At 41.2% G+C, this 20135-nt stretch overlaps 1 protein-coding gene across 2 annotated transcripts in view; it reads right to left on the bottom strand.

The window, feature by feature from the left end:
• Positions 1–20135, bottom strand: part of LOC122796618 (activin receptor type-1-like) — a 446478-nt gene that overhangs the window by 331969 nt on the left and 94374 nt on the right. For both annotated transcript variants that reach the window (XM_044065233.1, XM_044065231.1), the window contains exons 3-4: positions 12795–12873; positions 12443–12706 (exon numbers count right to left, since the gene is read on the bottom strand). In XM_044065233.1, the coding sequence (XP_043921168.1) occupies positions 12443–12706; positions 12795–12861 (331 nt within the window). In that variant the 5' untranslated portion in view covers positions 12862–12873. The remainder of the gene's footprint in view (positions 1–12442; positions 12707–12794; positions 12874–20135) is intronic.

Below are 20135 nucleotides of genomic sequence, written 5' to 3'. Positions count from 1 at the left end.
GAGGAGTTAGGCCATAAGAACAGTGACTCAAACAAATACTGTAGAACCGGAGAAACACTAGTCATAAATGAGTGCTGGTTCTTTTGTTGGCACCAATTAGAAAACCTTTTTCACTTTCTAAAATATGATTTTCTAGTAGCAGGCTTTCTTGCGTCTATTAACACCTGCTGCATGTTCACAGAGAAAAGGTACCTAAAAGACTTTAAATTTCTACCTCTCAGGCACTCAGCTGTAGATGTCGGGATGTATCAAATATCCCTGAAATTGTGTGATTAAATCCAGTCTGTGAGAAACTTGTGGAAATTGCCCTGGCCATTTCCAAAAGAACAGACAACCACAGCTGCCTGGCCAGAAGGGAATCACCACAATTGCTTTTGGAGAATCATAATGCATCTTCAGAAGGACTTGGAAATAAGTGGATAGGTTGAAAAAACATATAAGAATGTTCCTGTTCAAGGAAAAGAAAACGCAGCCGTTTTCCAGGTCTTCTTGCATGGAGTCCTGGAGTACAATTTTGCAAACTGATTGTGAACAGATGCAAGTGGATCTATTTGAGGTATTCCCCACAGCTGGATCAATTCTTAGAAGACCCCCAATTCAGTTTCCACTCATGGGTGTCTGCCTTGATCATGCTCAGATGGTTTGCCACACAATTTTGCTCTGATGGTATGCAAGATGACTGTAGACTAAGACTGTGCTGAAACATTATATTGCAGGCTACCACAGCTAGTCTGTAGAGGGGGTAACAGCTGTTTTTCACTTGCTTATGTTCTACCTCACTGTTGGTGTAATCTGTAAACACACAGAGGTCCTGAACACCACAAACAGTTGAGAGACTGGAGGAACTTTATAGGGGCCAACATCTTTAATGTTTGTGCATTTTAGTATGTTGTTTTTGTTGCACAGACCCTGCACTATCCCCCCCTAAATACATATTGCTCCATAAGCAAAGTCTGAGGCATCTGTTGAGAATGACTGTGCTGGAGAAGTAAGGGAGAATATGAGACTTGGATCTTGAGAAATCTGCTCTCTCTTCCACCAAATCTCCCTTTTCACAAATCCTTAAACTAAAATTTGAAATGGCAGGGGATGTTGATACTCGGACCAAAGGGGTTTCAAGTACCACTGAATCTTTCTCATGTGAAGTCTTGCAAGAGGCATCATGGGTAACATAGATGCCAAAAGAGATGCAGAATCCTGCAGAATTCCCTTGTCGAGATAATAATTTGAGTGAAAAAAAATATCAGGAAAAGATCTAAATACAGATTTATTTTTTTCCTGGGGAAGAAATCCTCTTTGAACTGACGTATCCAGGAAACACAGCAGGAAAACAACCTTTTGAGAAGGAATTAGACAAAACTTCTGTAAAGTCTCTTGGAATCCCAGTTTGTGCAGGAGAGCCCTTATCTAACTGAGAGATTCTTGATACTTTGAAAGAGACTCTGCAAAGATAAGCAAGTCATCTAAACATGGAAAACTGTGAATACCTTTCAATCTGCAGTACGGGATCACAGAAGTTTATGAACATCCCTGGAACAATAAATAGACCAAAGGGTAATGCAGAGAACTGACAATGGGATCCAGATACAGAAAACCTTAAGAATCCCCTGAAATTTGGATCTACAAGAATGTTATGATAGGTATCTTTTAAAATGATTGTCACTAAAATACTCAAATGGTATAATGGGGTAATAATATGTGAAGACGTAGCATTTTTTACTTCTTAACTATCACAAACTGATTCAAGAAAGAACGATCTATAGCTGGTCTCCACAAAACTTCTTTCTTTTATTCCAGGATGTACCTGGTGCTAAACACTTTCCCCTAATTGTGGGGGGGGGCAGCTTCTATTGCCCCTTGGCAAGTATACGCTGAATGACAGCAGGGAAGAGTGTGGTCTAGAGGATGAGAAGGGAGATACCCACTGCCATGTGTAACGTTGATGGATTAATCTCAGAACCAATCTGTTGCCAAAGACAGAAATGGAGGGTTAGACATTCTGGAAGGATTAAAGGACTGCTAGGGTGAAGGGAGGTTGAAACCCTTTGCATAGTCATTCAGACTTATTAGCCAGTCTTTTGTTCCGAAGGGTTTTTTTTTTTTTTTGTAAAGAACATCCCTGCAATTACTTTTTAAACATTTGCTTTCCAGCAGCTTCCTGGGACTTTTCGTTTTGTCTTTTAAAAGAAAGTTGAGTAGGAAGCACTGAATTCTTTGGTTTTAAGTTTGAACAGGAACTTTTTTTTTTTTTTAATGGAACTCCTTCAGAAAGAGTTGTGGAAAATGTCTGAAGGTGGGTTTGGTGAGCCATGGCTATGGCAAGTTTTAGAAGTGAAGTCACTGTACTTATGAACTAAGTATTGAATTTAGTTTGAAATGTGTCATTTGGGAATGAATTAGATTGATAAAATCTTTCTTGGTGGAGAAGAATGCAGCAACAATCTCTCTTTGTCTTTTATCTCTTCCTTCTAAGTATTAATGTTGCTACTTGGTTCCTAATCAAATTATTAATGCTGGATTGATTGGCAAAACACTTCATTTTGCAACTAGTCTTATTATGACCATGCTCGCCACACTTTTTTCCATAAGATCTTTATGTACCAGTTGCAGCCACATGCTCCAACTCCTCACAATGGTATCAGTTTTTAAGCTGTCTTATTTATTACATAACACGTTTACTTAATTTAACACATACAACATTAAGCAAATGCTCTATAGCCCCAGTTACAATTTTAAAATCAACAAACAAGCTTCATCCTCGAGGACACTATTCCCAATAGATCTTCAATTTATGTCAATACTGTCTATACAATACTGCCAAAACTCTAGTTTTCTATTCACTTAAATTGCTTAGCCTAAATTGTATAAACATATTTTTATGTGAATAGCACAGAACCTTACAAGTTAAAGTCACATCACAGCTTAGATTCATACTTCCTTTAAAAAATAAATGCACAGCTTTAAGCATCAGTAATGTTTCCCAAAGCAACAGCAAAAATGCTCTCATTGTCTATATTAGCACTAACGGCTACTGCATCACAGTCAGAGGTTTAAAATCAATTACAAAATCAATTTTGTTCACAGGCGCTGAAGTGCAAAAAGGTTCCTCCTCAGTATCTGGACAACTTCTGATGCAGTCATTTTCACATACTGATATATTCATTGCATTTATGCCACACCATCTTTCAGTCGCCTTGCAAACTCTTGAGTTGATATTTCAGAAATGCAGTACCCATACAGAACACTAAGAAGCTGTGGAGGCTTTTAAAGAATAATTTTGAAGAAAACAGGCAATCTCTCAGACACCTTCAACAAAATATTTTCATTTGGTTATGCCAATGTTCGAGGTTAGCTTGGGTTCCTCTCTCATTTCTAGTAGTATAACAGTACAGAGCCCTAACATCACTCTGTTCAGTCACCACTATGGTCTCATTGGCTTCTCTTCCAATGCCTTGGTTCTCCTGTCAGAGTAGGGAAATCTCCCCAATGTCTTGGCAAAATTTACCCATCTTTATAAATACCAGCCTGGGACTCCCCTAAAACTAGACACATGTAACAGGATTAATCCTGTCAAGAAAAAGTAAACAAGTGGAGGCCAACACCTAGGGTGCTAAAACCAGCAAAAAAGTGACAGCTGTTTTTTTTTTTTTTTTGAAAGAATACAGGGTTCCAGCTGTCAAATAAGTGCTGGAAAAAAAGGTCTCCATCTACGGCTGGCAGTATGGGAAACCTTTTAATCTGTGGATGTGAGGAAAATACTGGAAATGAAGATACTGGTAAATCAACATCAATGGGCGACGCCTCACCAGTAGGGAGTGTAATACAATAATCAAATATAGGAGTTCTATCTTTAGAATCATTACTGCTTTCTGCACATTCTCTAATCCTGATTTGTAGGAGAGAATGGAAGGATTTTCAGGAGCACCTGTACCCTAAAATGCCACTCTTATGATCACTTTTAACATCAGAGAAAGATCTTAGCAATCAATGTTCAATTTTTTTCTTTGTATTTATGCTTATCTAGGTCTTCTACAGCAGAAAACAGCACAAGGAAGAACAGAAATAAAACTTGTGAGAAACAAATGTCAGTGGACTGTCATGAAGCTGAATCTTAAAAGAAATCAGCCCACAAGATATAAGATTGAGAGAGCCCTGCAACAATAGCATGTAGTGGCATCATTAAACTTAAAACTGAGCATAACTGACTACTGGGCTTGGGTCGCAAACAAATGAGACACAAAAAAGGGACCAAGTCCAACATACCAAGAGAAGAAAAATGAGGACGCTATTTATTACAGGAGGAAAAAAAAGAAATTTTATATATGAAGAAACAATGCATTATAAAGTGACTGCTCTTATGCCACAAAGCTTTTGCAGTGAGCTAGAACTGGAAAGAGGAAAGAACAGTGAACTACAGCACCGGAGTTCGGTTGTCTGCCTGTAAAAAGTTGCAAACACACATTTGTCTGCGGCATCTGTACTACAAATTTGCTGCAGAGGGAATTTATATTTATATTCTTTATGAATAAACTGACATGCATTTCAAAAATGCAGACAGTTAATGGAAAGGTTGTCCTGCTACACAGACGTTTTGCAACCCATCATGGGTATCCTATCATCCTTCTCCTCCTACTTTCTTAAAAATGATCTGCTAATTTTTGTCCCATTGCCATATTATGGGCAGCTACCTATATTTTATTTGATTCCCTTTATACATTAGATAAAACTAAAGTAAAGTACATAATTTTTTTTCAAAAACCTTACCCACCTCCAGTGATACAAAAATAATCAGAATAAACACTGCAGAATATTAAGCGACTCCAAATGAAAACAGCAGAAAAGATAAATGGTTCGCCAACCAAACACTGTGAGACACAGCACAAATACTAAAAAAATGAAGAATGGCTGAACCAAACCACGGCTGGAAAAAGGCATAAAATCAATCCATTCACGATAAACAAAGAAATGTTTACTGTTAGCACTTTCACAGTTCAAAACGAGTGCTTAATCAAACAAACTTCTAAAAACACTACACCTATTTTAAAAAACAATCTGCCAATAAAAACCATAGAGCAATTACGCAATTAAGAACAAATCTTGGATAAAAGAAATGCTACCCTAGTTATTACTGAAAAACGCTACTACAAATAAATATATAATACATACACATTACACAACAAACACAAATATGTATATATTTATATCAAATAGATGAAAACTTTTAACACAAAATGTATAAATATACAGCATAATATTTAGTAGTGGCCTGCTTTTGAGTATAGGTTTAATACATATTTTGTTATTGAGCCCTCTACACTTATTTGCTCTCATTCTAATGATCCAATTGAGTTCATGCATCTCTACTTTATTTCTAATGTGCCCCCCCCCCCCCGCCAGACATCTCCAATTCAAATGCATCAGCGTTTCCTTCAGCCACGGTCTTCTCTTGCTGTAGAAATTGCAAGCGACTCCACACAAAAGTAACAGCAGGAAAGATAAATGGTTCGCCAACCAACACTGTGAGACACAGCACAAATACTAAAAAATGAAGAAAGAATGGCTGAACCAAACCATGGCTGGGAAAAAGGCATAAAAATCAATCCATTCACGATGAACAAAGAAATGTTTATTGTTAGCACTAGCGCTTTCACAGTTCAAAATGACTGCTTCATCAGACAACTTCTAAAAACACTACACCTATTTGTAATACATGTCATTTAGTTTATTAAGCCAGTTGTCAACAATGTCGCTCCTTCTATATAGGAAAGAACGATATAAGGTTGTGCGATCGTATTAGAGAGCATCTTTGTTATAACAATTCTACTTGCACTAATGCCCTGGCCAAACATATGGTAGTTCATGGTAATACACATACATTTAAGTTTATGGTTATAGAGATTATTTCTTAAGATGTCTGGGGGGGGGGGGGGGGTGTGACATAAGAAATAAAGTAGAGACACATGAACTCAACTGGATTATTAGAATGACAGCGAATAAGGGTAGAGGGCTCAATGCATAGCCAGTGATAAGTGGTTCATTATTATTTGGTTTCGACCTTATATAAGTGGTACATTTTGGATTATTTTTTGCTTAAACTCTGAGCTTTGGCCAGCTAAGACCTACATGCAATTAACTGGACGTATAAGTGAATTTAAGTACATCTTTATCTGCACTTTTTTCAAATAATACAGCATTTAAATTGATTTATTTGTGTTCCATTGAATACTATCTAGCTGGAAGGTGTGGCTCTGTTTTTTTCAGTTAGTTCCCCACCCACCCTGCTTTTGTTTTGGTGTTAATCTTGGTGGCTTTGAAACTGCCCACCCCTCTTGTAAATTTGCATTTGGATACTCCTTCTGGGCCCATCTCATTTGCTCACTCAAAAAGAAAAATAAATATTTGCACTTTTTTCATCTGCTTTTACTGTATTTGTGTTTCTTCCTACTTTATTACTTTATTTTGCTTTTGCGTCATCTTAAAAGTACTCAATTATATTTATCACTGCTTGGTGTAGGTATCATTCTAAGCCTTTTGATTTAAGCACTTGGGCTTCAGACCAGTTTTTTTACATTAAGAAGTATTGTGGTCTGCACTGTTGTGGCAGGACAGGTAGCTTACATCCTTCTAAGTTGGGAACTGCTGATTGAGACTCAGTGTCGAATATTCTAAAAGTATATTAGTTCTGGTTTAAACACTTGGGCTTCAGGCCAGTTATTTTACATTAAGAAGGTTTGTGGTCTGCACTCTTGTGGGAGGAGAGGCTGGACTCTGTCCTTCTGAGCTGGGAATTTCTGGTTAAAGGCTTACAGTGCCTGCATATTTGAACTGTTTCTTACTGAAATTGGTACGCCTTGTTTGCTGTAGCATAGACTAAATCCAGGCCTGCTGAATCTAGCTTTGTTTGTATAACTTGAGCACTAATACAGGCCTTCTTTTTTGGAGAAGGTTCCCCTGCACCCCACTGGCAGGCGTGTGCAGTTAGAACTTGTCTGATTGAAGACTACAGAAACAGGACTCAGTTTTGTGATTTTTTTTTAACTGGTTAATTGGGTAATTTGTTTAAAAGCCTTTTCTGATTGCTTGTAGTCATCCAAGGCTATTTTAAAAGTGTATTTTTTACTGTTTGTAGTCGTTTAAAGCCGTTTTAAGTGTATTTTTTACTGTTTTTGCCTTATCTTTTCAAAAAAAATGTCCTTGTTTCCCACCTTTCTAAGCTAGTATAGTCCAGTTTTCAGGCTAGTGCTGAATTCAGGGCTGTGTTACAATTTTCTGAGATGCCCATACCTTACTTGGACAGAGGGAGGTTTCTCTGTTCACCTGTGAGAGAGGGAGCTTTGAGCAGCCATCTGTCCCTGGAGGAGTGGTTCCAGCCCAGAAGTTAGCAGTTTGTAGGCCATTTTGGGCTCATTTCTATCTGTTTCATTTCCCTGCTGTAAAAAACGCATTTTCACATCTGGGCAGCGCCGGTTAGCTAGGGCTAAATTTATCCCGGCTCCACCAAGTCTCCAGTTTTTCCCTTGAAAGTAGTCTAACTCTCAACCTAAGCACTTAAAAAGTATCCTACAGTCCAGCACTTGCTCAGACCTAATAGCAAGCACCAATATACCCCGACACTTGATTGCCCAGCAGGGCAAGGCTCATTATTCACCCCTCACCAATCAAGCGACTAAGCAGCTCACCTTACTATTCAGGCATGACCAAAGGGCAATTTCACGTATACTCTCCAGTCCAGCTGGTGAACCTGGGTATCCTGAGGCAATGTTACAACTGCCTCATGTACACAGACAACCCTCTCCTCCTACCACAAAACATTAACATATGTGAGAGATGCAATTATATAGCTAAATTGGAGGCTAAGCTCTCTCCACCCAAGACTGGAACAGGCAGTCGTGAGGAGAAGGTTAACACTTGCACCACACCTCCAGCCTCACACAGACATACTAAACCAGCACTGGCAAAAAAATACACATAAATACACAAAATCATACTCGGAGGCTCTAAATAAAAACGTGCAAAAGCATCCCAGAGCTCCAAATCAGACACCCAAAAAACCTGCACCTCCCGTCACAAACCAGACAACACATAAAACACAAAATCAGTGTGCCACACAACCACAGCCCTTAAGGCGAAATAACATACCTAACACACTAGTAAATAGGTGACTCTATAGTCAGGCACACTGACGTCCCACTCACTAGGCTGGACAAGGAGAAGGTTACTGATAGCTGCCTGTCAGGAGCCAAAATCCACCACATAACACAAACACACAGGTCACTCCAGAACAAGTACAAATATGGCTCTGTCATTGTTCATGTTGGTGTGAATGACCCGAGAAGTACCTCCCTGGACTACATGAAAAAGAGACATGGAAGAGCTCTCTGATCATGTAGCCCAGGCAGGTATGACCCTGACCCTGAGTAGCATCGTGCTCTCACCAAGAATGATACCGCAGTATAAAGAAAAAATGATCAATTTCAACAATTGGCTAAGCTTCTGGTGTCATTCAAAGGGGATCCAGTGTCTGTCAGCCTGGGACGACATGCTCGACAAGCCTCGTTGCTTCGCAAGAGACGGCTTGCACCTGTCACCCCCTAGGCTTTCGAATACTGGCCAAGGCTCTTGCTGCCCACATAGTGCTTTTTTCTGGCAAGGCTCAAAAGTCAAACCCACCTCCATAAACAGCACAAATAAAAAAATGAGGGTTATGCTAATCAACGCCAGGAGTTTAAATCTCAAAATGTATGCACTCGAAGCACTCCTCAGTATGGAGAACGTCGACATCTGTGCAGTAACTGAAACCTGATTCAAGGCTCCACAGAGCACCCCAGCACTACCAGTCTACAACTCATACCACACATTTTGGCCACAAAACATGGACCAAAACACAAAAGGAGGGGATGTATCCATATTCATCAAGGATACCTACACCTCCAAGTTAGTGGCGCAGCATGATACCTCCGAAATCATCCATGTGCAACTAACATCAGGCAAATCTGCAATGCAAATTGTGGTCTGCTACAGATCACCCTCCATGACCCAGGACCACCACTCCGCCTTTCTGGAGACACTGGAAAACATGAAGGTCCTTCCGAACACCCTGATATTGGGTGATTTCAATTACCCTACCGTTAACTGGGAAAACTACTTAAGTACAAACTCCCAGGACCAGCACTTGCTGGAATTTATCAACTCAAATGCCCTGGATCAGCTGGTAAACTCCCCTACCAGAGGTGAAAACATACTGGACCTGGTCATCACCAAAATGGGCGACAGGTATTCAACACCAGAGGTCAACTCATCACTGGTTAGATCACACCATAAACTAATCACTCTGGATGTCCACACCACACCACCACCTCCAACCAAGGAAACCACAGTGAAAAACGTTTCTATAGCAAACTTCACCTTACTTAAGACAGAGGTGGTAAGTTTCACAGCCCCCAAGCTAAAGGATAACAGTGTCCAAGATGCAGGAACCTTTACAAATGCACTCTATGAGCACCTACAAGGATGCACGGATCGTGCCATCCCTAGCAAAACCAAGACTCACTCCCCTAAGAGAAGGAAACCAGTTTGGTGGACCCCTGCCATAAACAGGCTATACAATAGGAGGAGGAAACAAGTTCAGAAAAAAAGCAAATCCCAAGAAGGAAGGACATCCCTGATCAGTATCAGTAAGAAATTAAGGTCCCTCATAAAATCCTCCAAGGCTAACTTCGAAAGAAAAATAGCCAAGAATTCGAAAGATAACCACAAAGCCTTCTTTAGCAATGTCAAGAATCTAAGTGGCAACTCGCAGATATGCTCTGAACTAGTGCAAAATAACACAAAATATCCTGAACCCACTGATATTGCCAACATCCTGGCAGATAGATTCAGTGCAAACTTCACCCCCCTCTCACCCCCAAAAAGGCCCATAACAATACCAGAAAAGTGTAGTGTCCCAGAAATCACAGACGTACAGGTGAAAACAGCCCTTTCAAAACCCAAAAGCACAGCGTCAATGGGGCCAGATGGCGTCCCAGGCTGTGTCTTGCACGAACTACAGAACAAAGTAACCCCCCACCTAAACACACTGTTCAACCTCAGCCTCCCCACAGGCTACGTGCCCATAGAATGGCACACAGCAACAGTTATTCCGCTCCACAAAGGAGGGGCCACAACTGACCCTGGTAACTATGGGACCCTCCAAACACTTGACCTGACAGTTCAGCTTTGTTAAGGGCAGATCTTGCCTACTAAACCTGGTTGACTTCTTCGAGACAGTCAACAAGGCCATAGATGAGGGGAAGGTAGTTCACACAGCCTACCTTGACCTCGCCAAGGCTTTTGACACCATTCCCCACTCGGAATTATAGAAAAGCTCACCAGCCTGAACATAAACCCCTACATCACAAGATGGGTTGCCAACTGGCTTACAAACACAACTCACACCGTAAGAATAGCAGGCTCCACGTCCGACCCTAAACCAGTCACAAGTGGTGTCCCACAAAGCTCGGTCCTGGGACCCCTATTGTTCGGCATATACTTCGCAGAAGTACAGGCAAACCGAGGAGGACTATGGCTAACCAAGTCTGCTGATGACTGCAAACTGGGAGCCATAACTGACTCTCCGGCTGACAGGGACATTCTCCAAAAGGGCCTTACTGAGACGGACACCTGGTCAAAGTCATGGTCTCAAGTTAAATGCCAAAAAATGCATAGCTATCCCATTTGGGAAAAACAAAACACCCATGAATTACCACATAAGTGGCAGCCCCCTTAATACAGAAGAGGTAATAAGAGATCTGGGGACCCAGGTAGATAGTAATCTCTCTTTTGATAATCATATTGCCAAAGTAGTTAGGAAATCATTCTATGTAGCACATCTAATTACTAAAGGGTTTGCATCTAGAAATAAAGAGGTTATATTGCCCCTCTACTCATCACTCATCAGACCCATCATAGAGTGCAATGCCCCATTTGGGATGTACCTCACAAGACACTTCCAACAGCTGGAAAGACCACAAAAGTACCTCACCAAGAGGATTACTGGCCTCAAACATATGTCCTATGCAGCCCGACTGGAAAAACTCCAGCTGTACTCAGTCGCATATCGCTTACTCAGAGATGATCTCTCTGCCTGACTAACAAAGCCATGTCCAATTCCGAACTGATGGACATGCTCCACCTAAGGAAATCCAAGTCACTGCGAGCCACTTGCTCTAGTGAGCTAAACCTCGCCACAACAATAAATAGAACATGCTGGAGGGATATATTCCTGTCACAGAGACTCCCCATGTTTTGGAACAAAATTCCTAACTACATTAGGCAGAGCCCCTCACTAACACATTTCAAGAGAAACCTTGACAACTGGATGAGCAACAGAAAATACACCCCTGGGATCACTTCACTGGCTCTTCTTGATAGAGGCTCAGTTAATTAATCAATGGGGAGGCGAAAGTGGACACATTCTGGCTAGGCTTATAAATGTCCTCGGGCAGACAGCCTAGTACCGAACGATGAACCTAGGTATTAAACCTATACTCAAAAGCAGGCCACTACCTAAATAAACAGCATTCTGCTGTATATTTATATATTTTGTGTTTAAAGTTTTCATCTATTAGATACAAAGATATGTATATTTATTTATGCTATGTTGTTTAATATGTATTTATTTGTAGTAGAGTTTTTCAGTAATAAATAGGGTAGCATTTCTTTTATCCAAGATTTGTTCTTAATTGCATAATTGCTCTATGTTTTTTATTGGAAGATTGTTTTTTTTAAAATAGGTGTAGTGTTTTTAGAAGTTTGTCTGATGGAGCAGTCATTTTGAACTGTGAAAGCACTAACAATAAATGTTTCTTTATCGTGAATGGATTGATTTTTATGCCTTTTTCCAGCCGTGGTTTGGTTCAGACATTTAATATTAGGTTTGAATGACAGTGCAGGTACAACTTGTGGCAAAAGTTGGTCAGCACATCTATTTCTAATCATAGTGTGTGAAATTATTGGGTCTACATTAGAACGTTGAACACTTAGGTTGTCGAATGCCTAAACAGCGACACCTAAATGTTGAACGCTTAAAACGTGACTGGCCAATAACACAACTTTTTTCCTCGTGAAAAAATTAACTTGGCCAAAAAAAAAAAAAAAAAAACTTTAAAACCCTAATCAAGTGGGGGTTGTGCTCCCCACACCACCCCTAACTAAATATACCAACTCTGAGATCGCTCTATATCAGGGAAAAGGGCAAATCCCCGATGACGGCCAAGCAAACTTTTTCCCTGGGAAGAAATTCACATAATTGGCCAGTCGCAGTTTTGAGCATTCAACATTTAGGTGTTGACGTTCAGGCATTCAATTCAACAAACTAAGCATTTGACAATGTAATGGGAACCCAAATTATGAGTGTAAAATAATCTCTGTATTTGATCACATTCTCAGTACTTTTCAGAATTACCTGGCGGAGGAAGTGGAATTGCACTTCGATTCCAGTTGCAGAGATCTCCAGAACAGCATATCACCACTTGATTTATAGAAGCAGGGGTCTTGCATGTCATTTCCCCCTGCTCCAGAATAAAGCAACCTTTCTGGAAGACATGACTTTCTCCATTCCATATCACTGATGAGAAACACAGATGCCCATAACAGCGATCCTGACGGCCACATGAACTTCCTTCACAGACGCACTCAAATTTGGTCTGTGTTTGCTTACTGTCGTCATCTGTTAAAAGAAACAAATGTGAGTAGAGACACACCTATTCAGAAAAACAGAGTACAGTACACAAGATAAACTACAGAGGGTATCATACCTTCTGCTCCAGTCAGCAAGACTTTCAACAGTAAAAGCAGTACAATGTGAAGAGAATGTTGGGCCATTGATGGAGTTTACTACAAATTTAAAGGAAAAAGAAACAATACTTCAGATAATGACACAAGAAGAAATCAACAGAATCAGACTGCTTTTAAAGAACAGTTTACAAATGTTTATAACACAAAACATTAAAATGGTGAACTGCGTGACTACAGTTGGCTCTTAACACTTCCTTTAAAATAAAGAAAACACTTCAAAAACATTACAGTCAAAGTTTCCCTTGAAATTACTCATAAAAGGGCAAACAGTTCTCTTGCACAACTGGCACTGTACTACTTTTCACACTTGCCACTTTTCTTTGCATGAAATGGGGGAGCTGGGTGATCCAGCAGTTAAAGTACACTACTGCAGGTTAGACGTGATGTCATGTATACTCAATTTTCAGATTCCAATTGTCTTAATGCACTAGACCTGAAGCCACTGTAGATAATTCAACAAGCACACACAGGGAGATAGACAAAGTGCCCCAAACGCTTCAACTTATTTAGTTGATCCAAACAAAAACATTTACAAAACAGGCAAGTAGAAAGTATAGTCGTGCAAGACCTTACCACAACAGTAGATGTCCTCCTCTTCACTGTTGCAGTGTTCCTTACAATAGGGATCCCATGCCAAGGGCTGCCAGATGTCCGGCCAGTATACCAACGCCTTTGGGTTGCCAAGGGTACGCCTTATGCCACACGCATGTGTCCCGCTCAAGGTGTAGGGCATAAAGGTGATGCCCGGAAGCATCACCTTCAGAACTGAGAACACCAACAGGGACGCCAGCCTAAGGATAAAAGAAAGTAACACTGACATCCAGAGATACAAATGACCAGGGGGAGGAGGGAGTGAATACTGCAACAGTGAAGAAAAGGACATTAATGTTATGGTAAGATTTTACAGAACTGTACTATGTCCTTCCATTTCACTGTTACAGTATTCCTTACAACAGGGAAAGTGCAAAAGCTCAGAAGAAGAGAGGGAGGAGGAAGGACCAGCACAGCCTTCTAGGAACCCATGAAGAATGGCCCTAACAAAACCAGCTCTAGCCCGGGATATCATATCCAACTCATGGTGCTTGGTAAAAGTATGCACAGAAGTCCAGGTAGTTGCCTGAAGGATAGAGTTAGTATCCAAACCCTTGAATAAAGCACCAGAAGAAGTCACAACCCTAGCAGAGTGAGCCTTAATCAAAGAAGGAAAGCTCTGACCATGATAAGAATAGCAAAAGGAAATGGCTTCAGAAATCCAAGAAGAAATAGTTTGCCTGGAAATAGCCAATCCTAAGGATCTAGGATGAAAGGTGGGGTTTTACGACACTCATTGTAAGCATCTTCTCTCACTAGAATACTGAACCGCAAGTTTACGTTGCATAATTTATGAAGGAGCTTAAGCTTGCTGGAATATGCTAGCCTGTACTCAAAGTGCCATACACCTTTCTGTCTCTCTACATAGCTTGTATTGTGTTAATCTACATTACTCACCAACATTTTTAACTTTTGCCTTGTAACCTGCAACATGTTTTAGCAGTGAAAGTGCTCTATCTAATTTGTTAGACTGTCGCTACCCTTTACATGTTTAAAGTGTATTGCTGATGTGAAACTGCCACACTCTTGCTACTAAATGTACGTTTGCATTGACTGCTTCAGTTTATTAAACTGCTGTCTTTTCAACTGCATTTTACTGTATTTTTACTGCTGTCCCTACGTCCCTCTTCCCACTATATCTGATCCCACTGCTGTACCAAGGCCACACTGCATGCTCCCACGCCTCAATACCAGCCCTAAACATTAACCTACACTCACTTGTCTCCAGCCTTTCTCACCTTTCTGAGGCTGTCAAACCACTGCTGACCACTGTCCCATACCAGTACAAACTAGCTCCCACTCCTGCAATTCTCTTACCCCCTTACAGCACACATTAGGCCATTTCTCTCCACCTTACTTAACTCATTCCCTCCAGTAGAGCTCTTTTAAGTGTGTACCTTTAACTCCCAGTGGGTGTGGCTTCAGCCTTTAGAAAAATGAAGTTATCACCTTACATTTCTACCAAATACTAATTGACAGAGATCATATATCAATACAATTGTGTTTGCCATCACGCATGCTTCAAGATGAAATATTCTGATACCTCGTATGTAGCATGGTTTTGGAATTATTAATGCAAATATGAACAGGTGATATTTGACACCTTGAGGTGCAGTAGGAGGTAACTGCAGAAATGCCTGGAGATGTCACTCGGCTGTAATGCCCCCCCATAGTCACTCAATCTCCCCTTCCAGCCTTTTTACTCTTACCTAACCCATCCATTATCTAACCTCTCTCCTCTTCTTTTTTATAGGTTATTAAAGGACTCCCTAATCAAGGCCACAGACCTACCACTAGTGGAAGCTACCTGCGGCCAAAGACCCTCCGTGTACTACTACTCTGAATACTTGTCTCTGGGTGTAATTGAAAATATGTCCTGATACACCTATTTGATAAATACCTTACCAAGACTGTGTCTTACCCCTGGTCGCTGCTTCTTGCACACCCCCTGGGCCTCTGCCTAGTCCTCCATTTTTTAGCTACTCTGTTATCCCTCTCTCCTGCCTTCCATCTACATTCTTTACTCTTCCAGTTCCCTACTCTCTCTGCTTCCCACCACTGGTTATTCTTTCTCTAACCTGCCCCTCCTTCACTACCTCATCCTGCTAGCCTGTAATTCCTACCTATTCCTTAGATTTTCTCCCTCGGTCCTATATCCATACTCTACTGCCTCCCTGTATCCTGACTTACCTGCATAGCTCACTGATAGTTTTTCTTGGGGAATCTTGTAGTCGCGCTCTGTGGGTGCAGCCCCGCTACACTCGGGCTCACTTCGCTCCCATCCCGCCCCCATATCATTTCCTTTATACCCAACCACCTGCTACCTCCTACCCAAGAACTCCTCCCCTTCCTGTTCCTCCCCAACACTGCACCACACTTCCTGCTTCACTCATAGGATCCCTACCTCCTCCTTCACCTCTAATACAACACTAACCTCACACAGCTATAGATATTACCATTGTATACACCCCACCTTTTCTGAAACTAAATAACATGTACAGCACACATCCAACCCAACTACTAAAAGCATCAATCTACACAGTAATAATCTTCACCCTACTCCTACGTTCCATTCTATCCTCCTACTACACTCAATCCATAACCACACCCCATCCCCTAGGCAAACAGAATCCACAGCTAATCTCATCAAACTAAAAAACTTCTCTATATCGCCATGTGACCTTACCCCATCCTAAGCCTTCCCCCTTACTCATGCAATAAACCAACAATTAAAACTAACCCTTTCTCTTCTCAAAGACAAACTAAAATAATTCACAAGTTAACCAAACACTATCTACACCTACTCCATAAACTCAGTTGTAGTGGAGATATACACCCTAATCCAGGACCCAAAACATCAGCCAACTCCAACTCAAATCAGCTAAATCCCATATACCACAGACCATCCTCAGCTCTCTTCCTCCTAAACATTAATGCTAGAAGTATTCTTAACAAAATTCAGAACCTCCATGCCCTATTAGCTCTATACAAACCAGATACCGCTGTGTTAACTGAAACATGGCTCAAACCAAAACATCATGATAATGAGATTACTGCCCCTGGCTACAACATTATCCGTAGAGACAGATTAGAGAAAAAGGGAGGAGGTGTTGCAATATTACTCCAAAATCATCTCACCATAGAATAATTAGATTACATCATCCAAGAAGTCAAAGATGTAGAACTAATCCTTGCCAAATTAAAAATATATTCCAATACTATACAGAGGTACAGTCAACTAATCTAAAAGGGTGGCGAAAGCCAAACACACTCTGGCTAGGCTTATAAATGCCCTAGGGCAGATAGTCTAGTATGAACCTATGAACAAACACATAATTATTGCAAATGGCTATATCCCACCAGGCAATAATATCACTGTAATGGAAAGCCTGCTTTATTGGATGTCCAACTCCCTTCCACATGAAACCATACTATTAGGGGACTTTAACACCGACTGGCTTAACTGCTCCAGCCATAATCCCACTGCCTTTATAAACCTCCACAGGTTTACCCAAACTATTACCTCCCCCACTAGAATTGACAAAACATCCAAACGCCAGTCCATCTTAGACAGGATCCTGGTATCTGACCTCAATCTTGCACAGCAATATGGCCGTCTTTCAGATACCCTAAGGGACCATCATCCTACCTACCTAATTATGAACAAATCCCAAACCATCAGCCAACCTATCCTCAGGGTAGTTGGAAACAAAAAAACCTTTCTAACTACTGATTTCATCAATGCACTAAAAAGTTGCAACTGGACTCCCCTAAAATAATTATCTCTAGACGAAGCCGTGATATACTTCAACACAACCTTCCTAAAAATCTTAAACCAACATGCACCCTCCCGAACCATTAGAATAAAAACCAACTATGCCCCATGGCTAAGAAAAGACACTAAAACTATAATGAAAGAAAGGGACAAGGCCTGGTTTCAATATCAAAAAAAAAAAAAAAAAAAAAAAAAAATCACTACTTTGACACAAAACTATCGACCGCTCCGGAGCAAAGCCAAAAAAACAAATCGAACTAGACAAATCTAACTACTATAAAAACCTACAAGAAAAATATGCTCACAACCCCCAAAAATTCTGGAACACAATAAATGGTATACTGCACCCAGGAAAGGCCATTACACCAACCCCTGTGCTAACAAATAACCATGAAAACATTCCCACACAATTTAACAAATTCTTTACTGAAACAGTCCAGGCCCTTGCCAATGCCCAAGATAATAGTATTACCAGCCCTGCATCAATACCCCAACCCACCCTAATATACAAAACAATACCCCCAGTTTTCACCTTCACCCCCATGTCCACCAAGGCAATTTCTAAACTCCACAGAGCTACAGTTGTCCCACTCCACAAGGGGAGATCCACCTTGGATCCCGGAAACTACTGTCCCATCAGTCTGACAAGCCTTATCTGCAAGGCCATGGAGCGTATTATCATGGAACTTATAAACAAAGACATTGGCAACCTTCAAACATTGGACCCCACCCAGTTTGGGTGTGTGAAGGGCCGATCTTGTCTCCTAAACCTGATTGACTTCTTCGAATCAGTCTCCAGAGCCATGGACAAGGGTAAGGTGGTCCACACAGCCTATCTAGACCTTGCCAAGGCCTTTGACACCATCCTCCACTCTGGAATCATAGATAATGCCCAGCTTAGTAAGTTTAATTCCTACGTCACCCAATGGGTTGCTAACTGGCTTACTGATAGCTACTTTAGTAGCGGACTCCAAATCCAGCTCCAGACAAGTGGAGTACCTCAGGGTTCAGTCCTGGGACCGCTCTTGTTTGGCATCTACTTCTCTAAAGTACAGGCCAACACTAAGGGACTCTGGCTAACAAAGTTTGCAGATGACTGCAAACTGGAAGCCATTACTGAATCCCCAAATTATGTGGATAATCTACAAAAGGGCCTTACAGAAACAGATGCTTGGTGCCAGAGCCATGGGCTCAAGCTCAATGCCACAAAATGTATAGTTATCCCCTTTGGGAAAAAACATGTACCCGTGAATTACCATATAGGTGGCAGTACACTAAACACCTAGAGTGTGATAAGAGACTTAGGAACACAGGTGGACAGTGGACTCACCTTCGATAACCACATCGCCACAACAGTCAGGAAATCCTTCTATGTGGCACACCTCATCACTAAGGGCTTTTCATCCAGAAAAAAGGAGGTCATTGTCCCACTGTACTCCTTCCTCATTAGACCCATTATAGAATACAACGCCCAGTTTGGTATGTACCTCTCAAGACATCTGCAACATCTGGAAAGGCCACAGAAATACCTCACTAAAAGAATCACAGGCCTAAAGCAGATGCCCTATGCTGACCGCCTTAAACTCCAGCTATACTCTGTCGCATATCGTCTACTCAGAGGCGATCTCTGCTTAACATACAAGGCAATGTCAAACCCAGAGCTGTTGGACATGCTACACTTAAAGAAATCCCAATCCATCAGAGCCACATGTTCCAGGAATCTAAACCTTGTCATCACAATAAACAAAACATGCTGGAGGGATAGGTTCCTGACCCACAGACTCCCCAGACTCTGGAACAGATTGCCCATACATGTCAAGCAGAGTGCCTATTTGGCCCTCTTCAAAAGGAACCTTGACGATTGGATGGGAGAAAGGAAATTCGCCCAGGGGATCACGTCAGTCGCCCTGCTAGACAGGGGTCCAGGGAACTAAATAGTGTGGGAAGAAATAGCCAGGGAATTGTTATGGCTAGGCTTGTATAGGCCCTAGGGCTGATAGCCTAGTACCAACCTATGAACCTTAAGAAGCTTAAGCCAACAACTCTACCAGCTGATAAGCTACCAACAGACTTCCTTCAAACATCAGCTGAAGCTATAGCCTTATCCAGTCTCCACTCTCATAAATAGATCTCTATCAGAATGCAAAGTACCCACCTCATGGAAAACCTCACATATCATCCCACTGCATAAAGGAGGTAACTCCTTAGAGCTCACCAACTACCACCCAATAGCTATCTTATCACCTTTGTTCAAAATATTAGAAAGAGTGGTTCATACTCAACTAATGCAATACCTCCAGAATAACAACCTACTCTCCATATCCCAGCATGGCTTTAGACCTTCCCATAGCACCAAAACAGCACTATCTTTTACCAACAGAGTTAAACACCACAGAAACAAGGGTCTATTCGTTTCTTCCATATTCTTAGACTTTTTGAAAGCCTTTGACAAGGTAAACCACAGTATGGTTCTTGAAACTCTATCTACCCTAAATATAATTCCCTCCTCTATATCATGGTTCAACAGCTACTTATCAGATCGACAGCAAGCAGTCCTATGCCAGGACCAATTGTCCCCCCTCCTACCTATAACCGTAGGAGTCCCTCAAGGGTCTATCCTCGGCCCTCTGCTGTTCCATGTATTTACTAAGCAGATCTCTTCATCCTCACCCACTGCCTCAGTAGTACAATATGCAATTGACACCACCCTTATATGTGCCGCCCCTACCCTAAGTGAACTACAAACCCTAACCCAAAACAACTTCACCCTAGCCAAAAGTTGGTTCACTAACATCAAACTTCTTAATCCAAAAACAAAACAAAAAAAAAAAAACATTCTTTTTGGCCCAGACAGATCTACTCCCCTAAGCAATTATTTCACTATCAACATCAAAGAAAATATTCAAATCAGCCCAACCACACACACTAAACTACT

This window comes from Protopterus annectens, chromosome 3.part0 (genome assembly GCF_019279795.1).
Source record: "Protopterus annectens isolate FY-2018-M chromosome 3.part0, PAN1.0, whole genome shotgun sequence".
Taxonomy (NCBI): domain Eukaryota; kingdom Metazoa; phylum Chordata; order Ceratodontiformes; family Protopteridae; genus Protopterus; species Protopterus annectens.
This window is presented reverse-complemented; position numbering and strand designations above follow the sequence as displayed.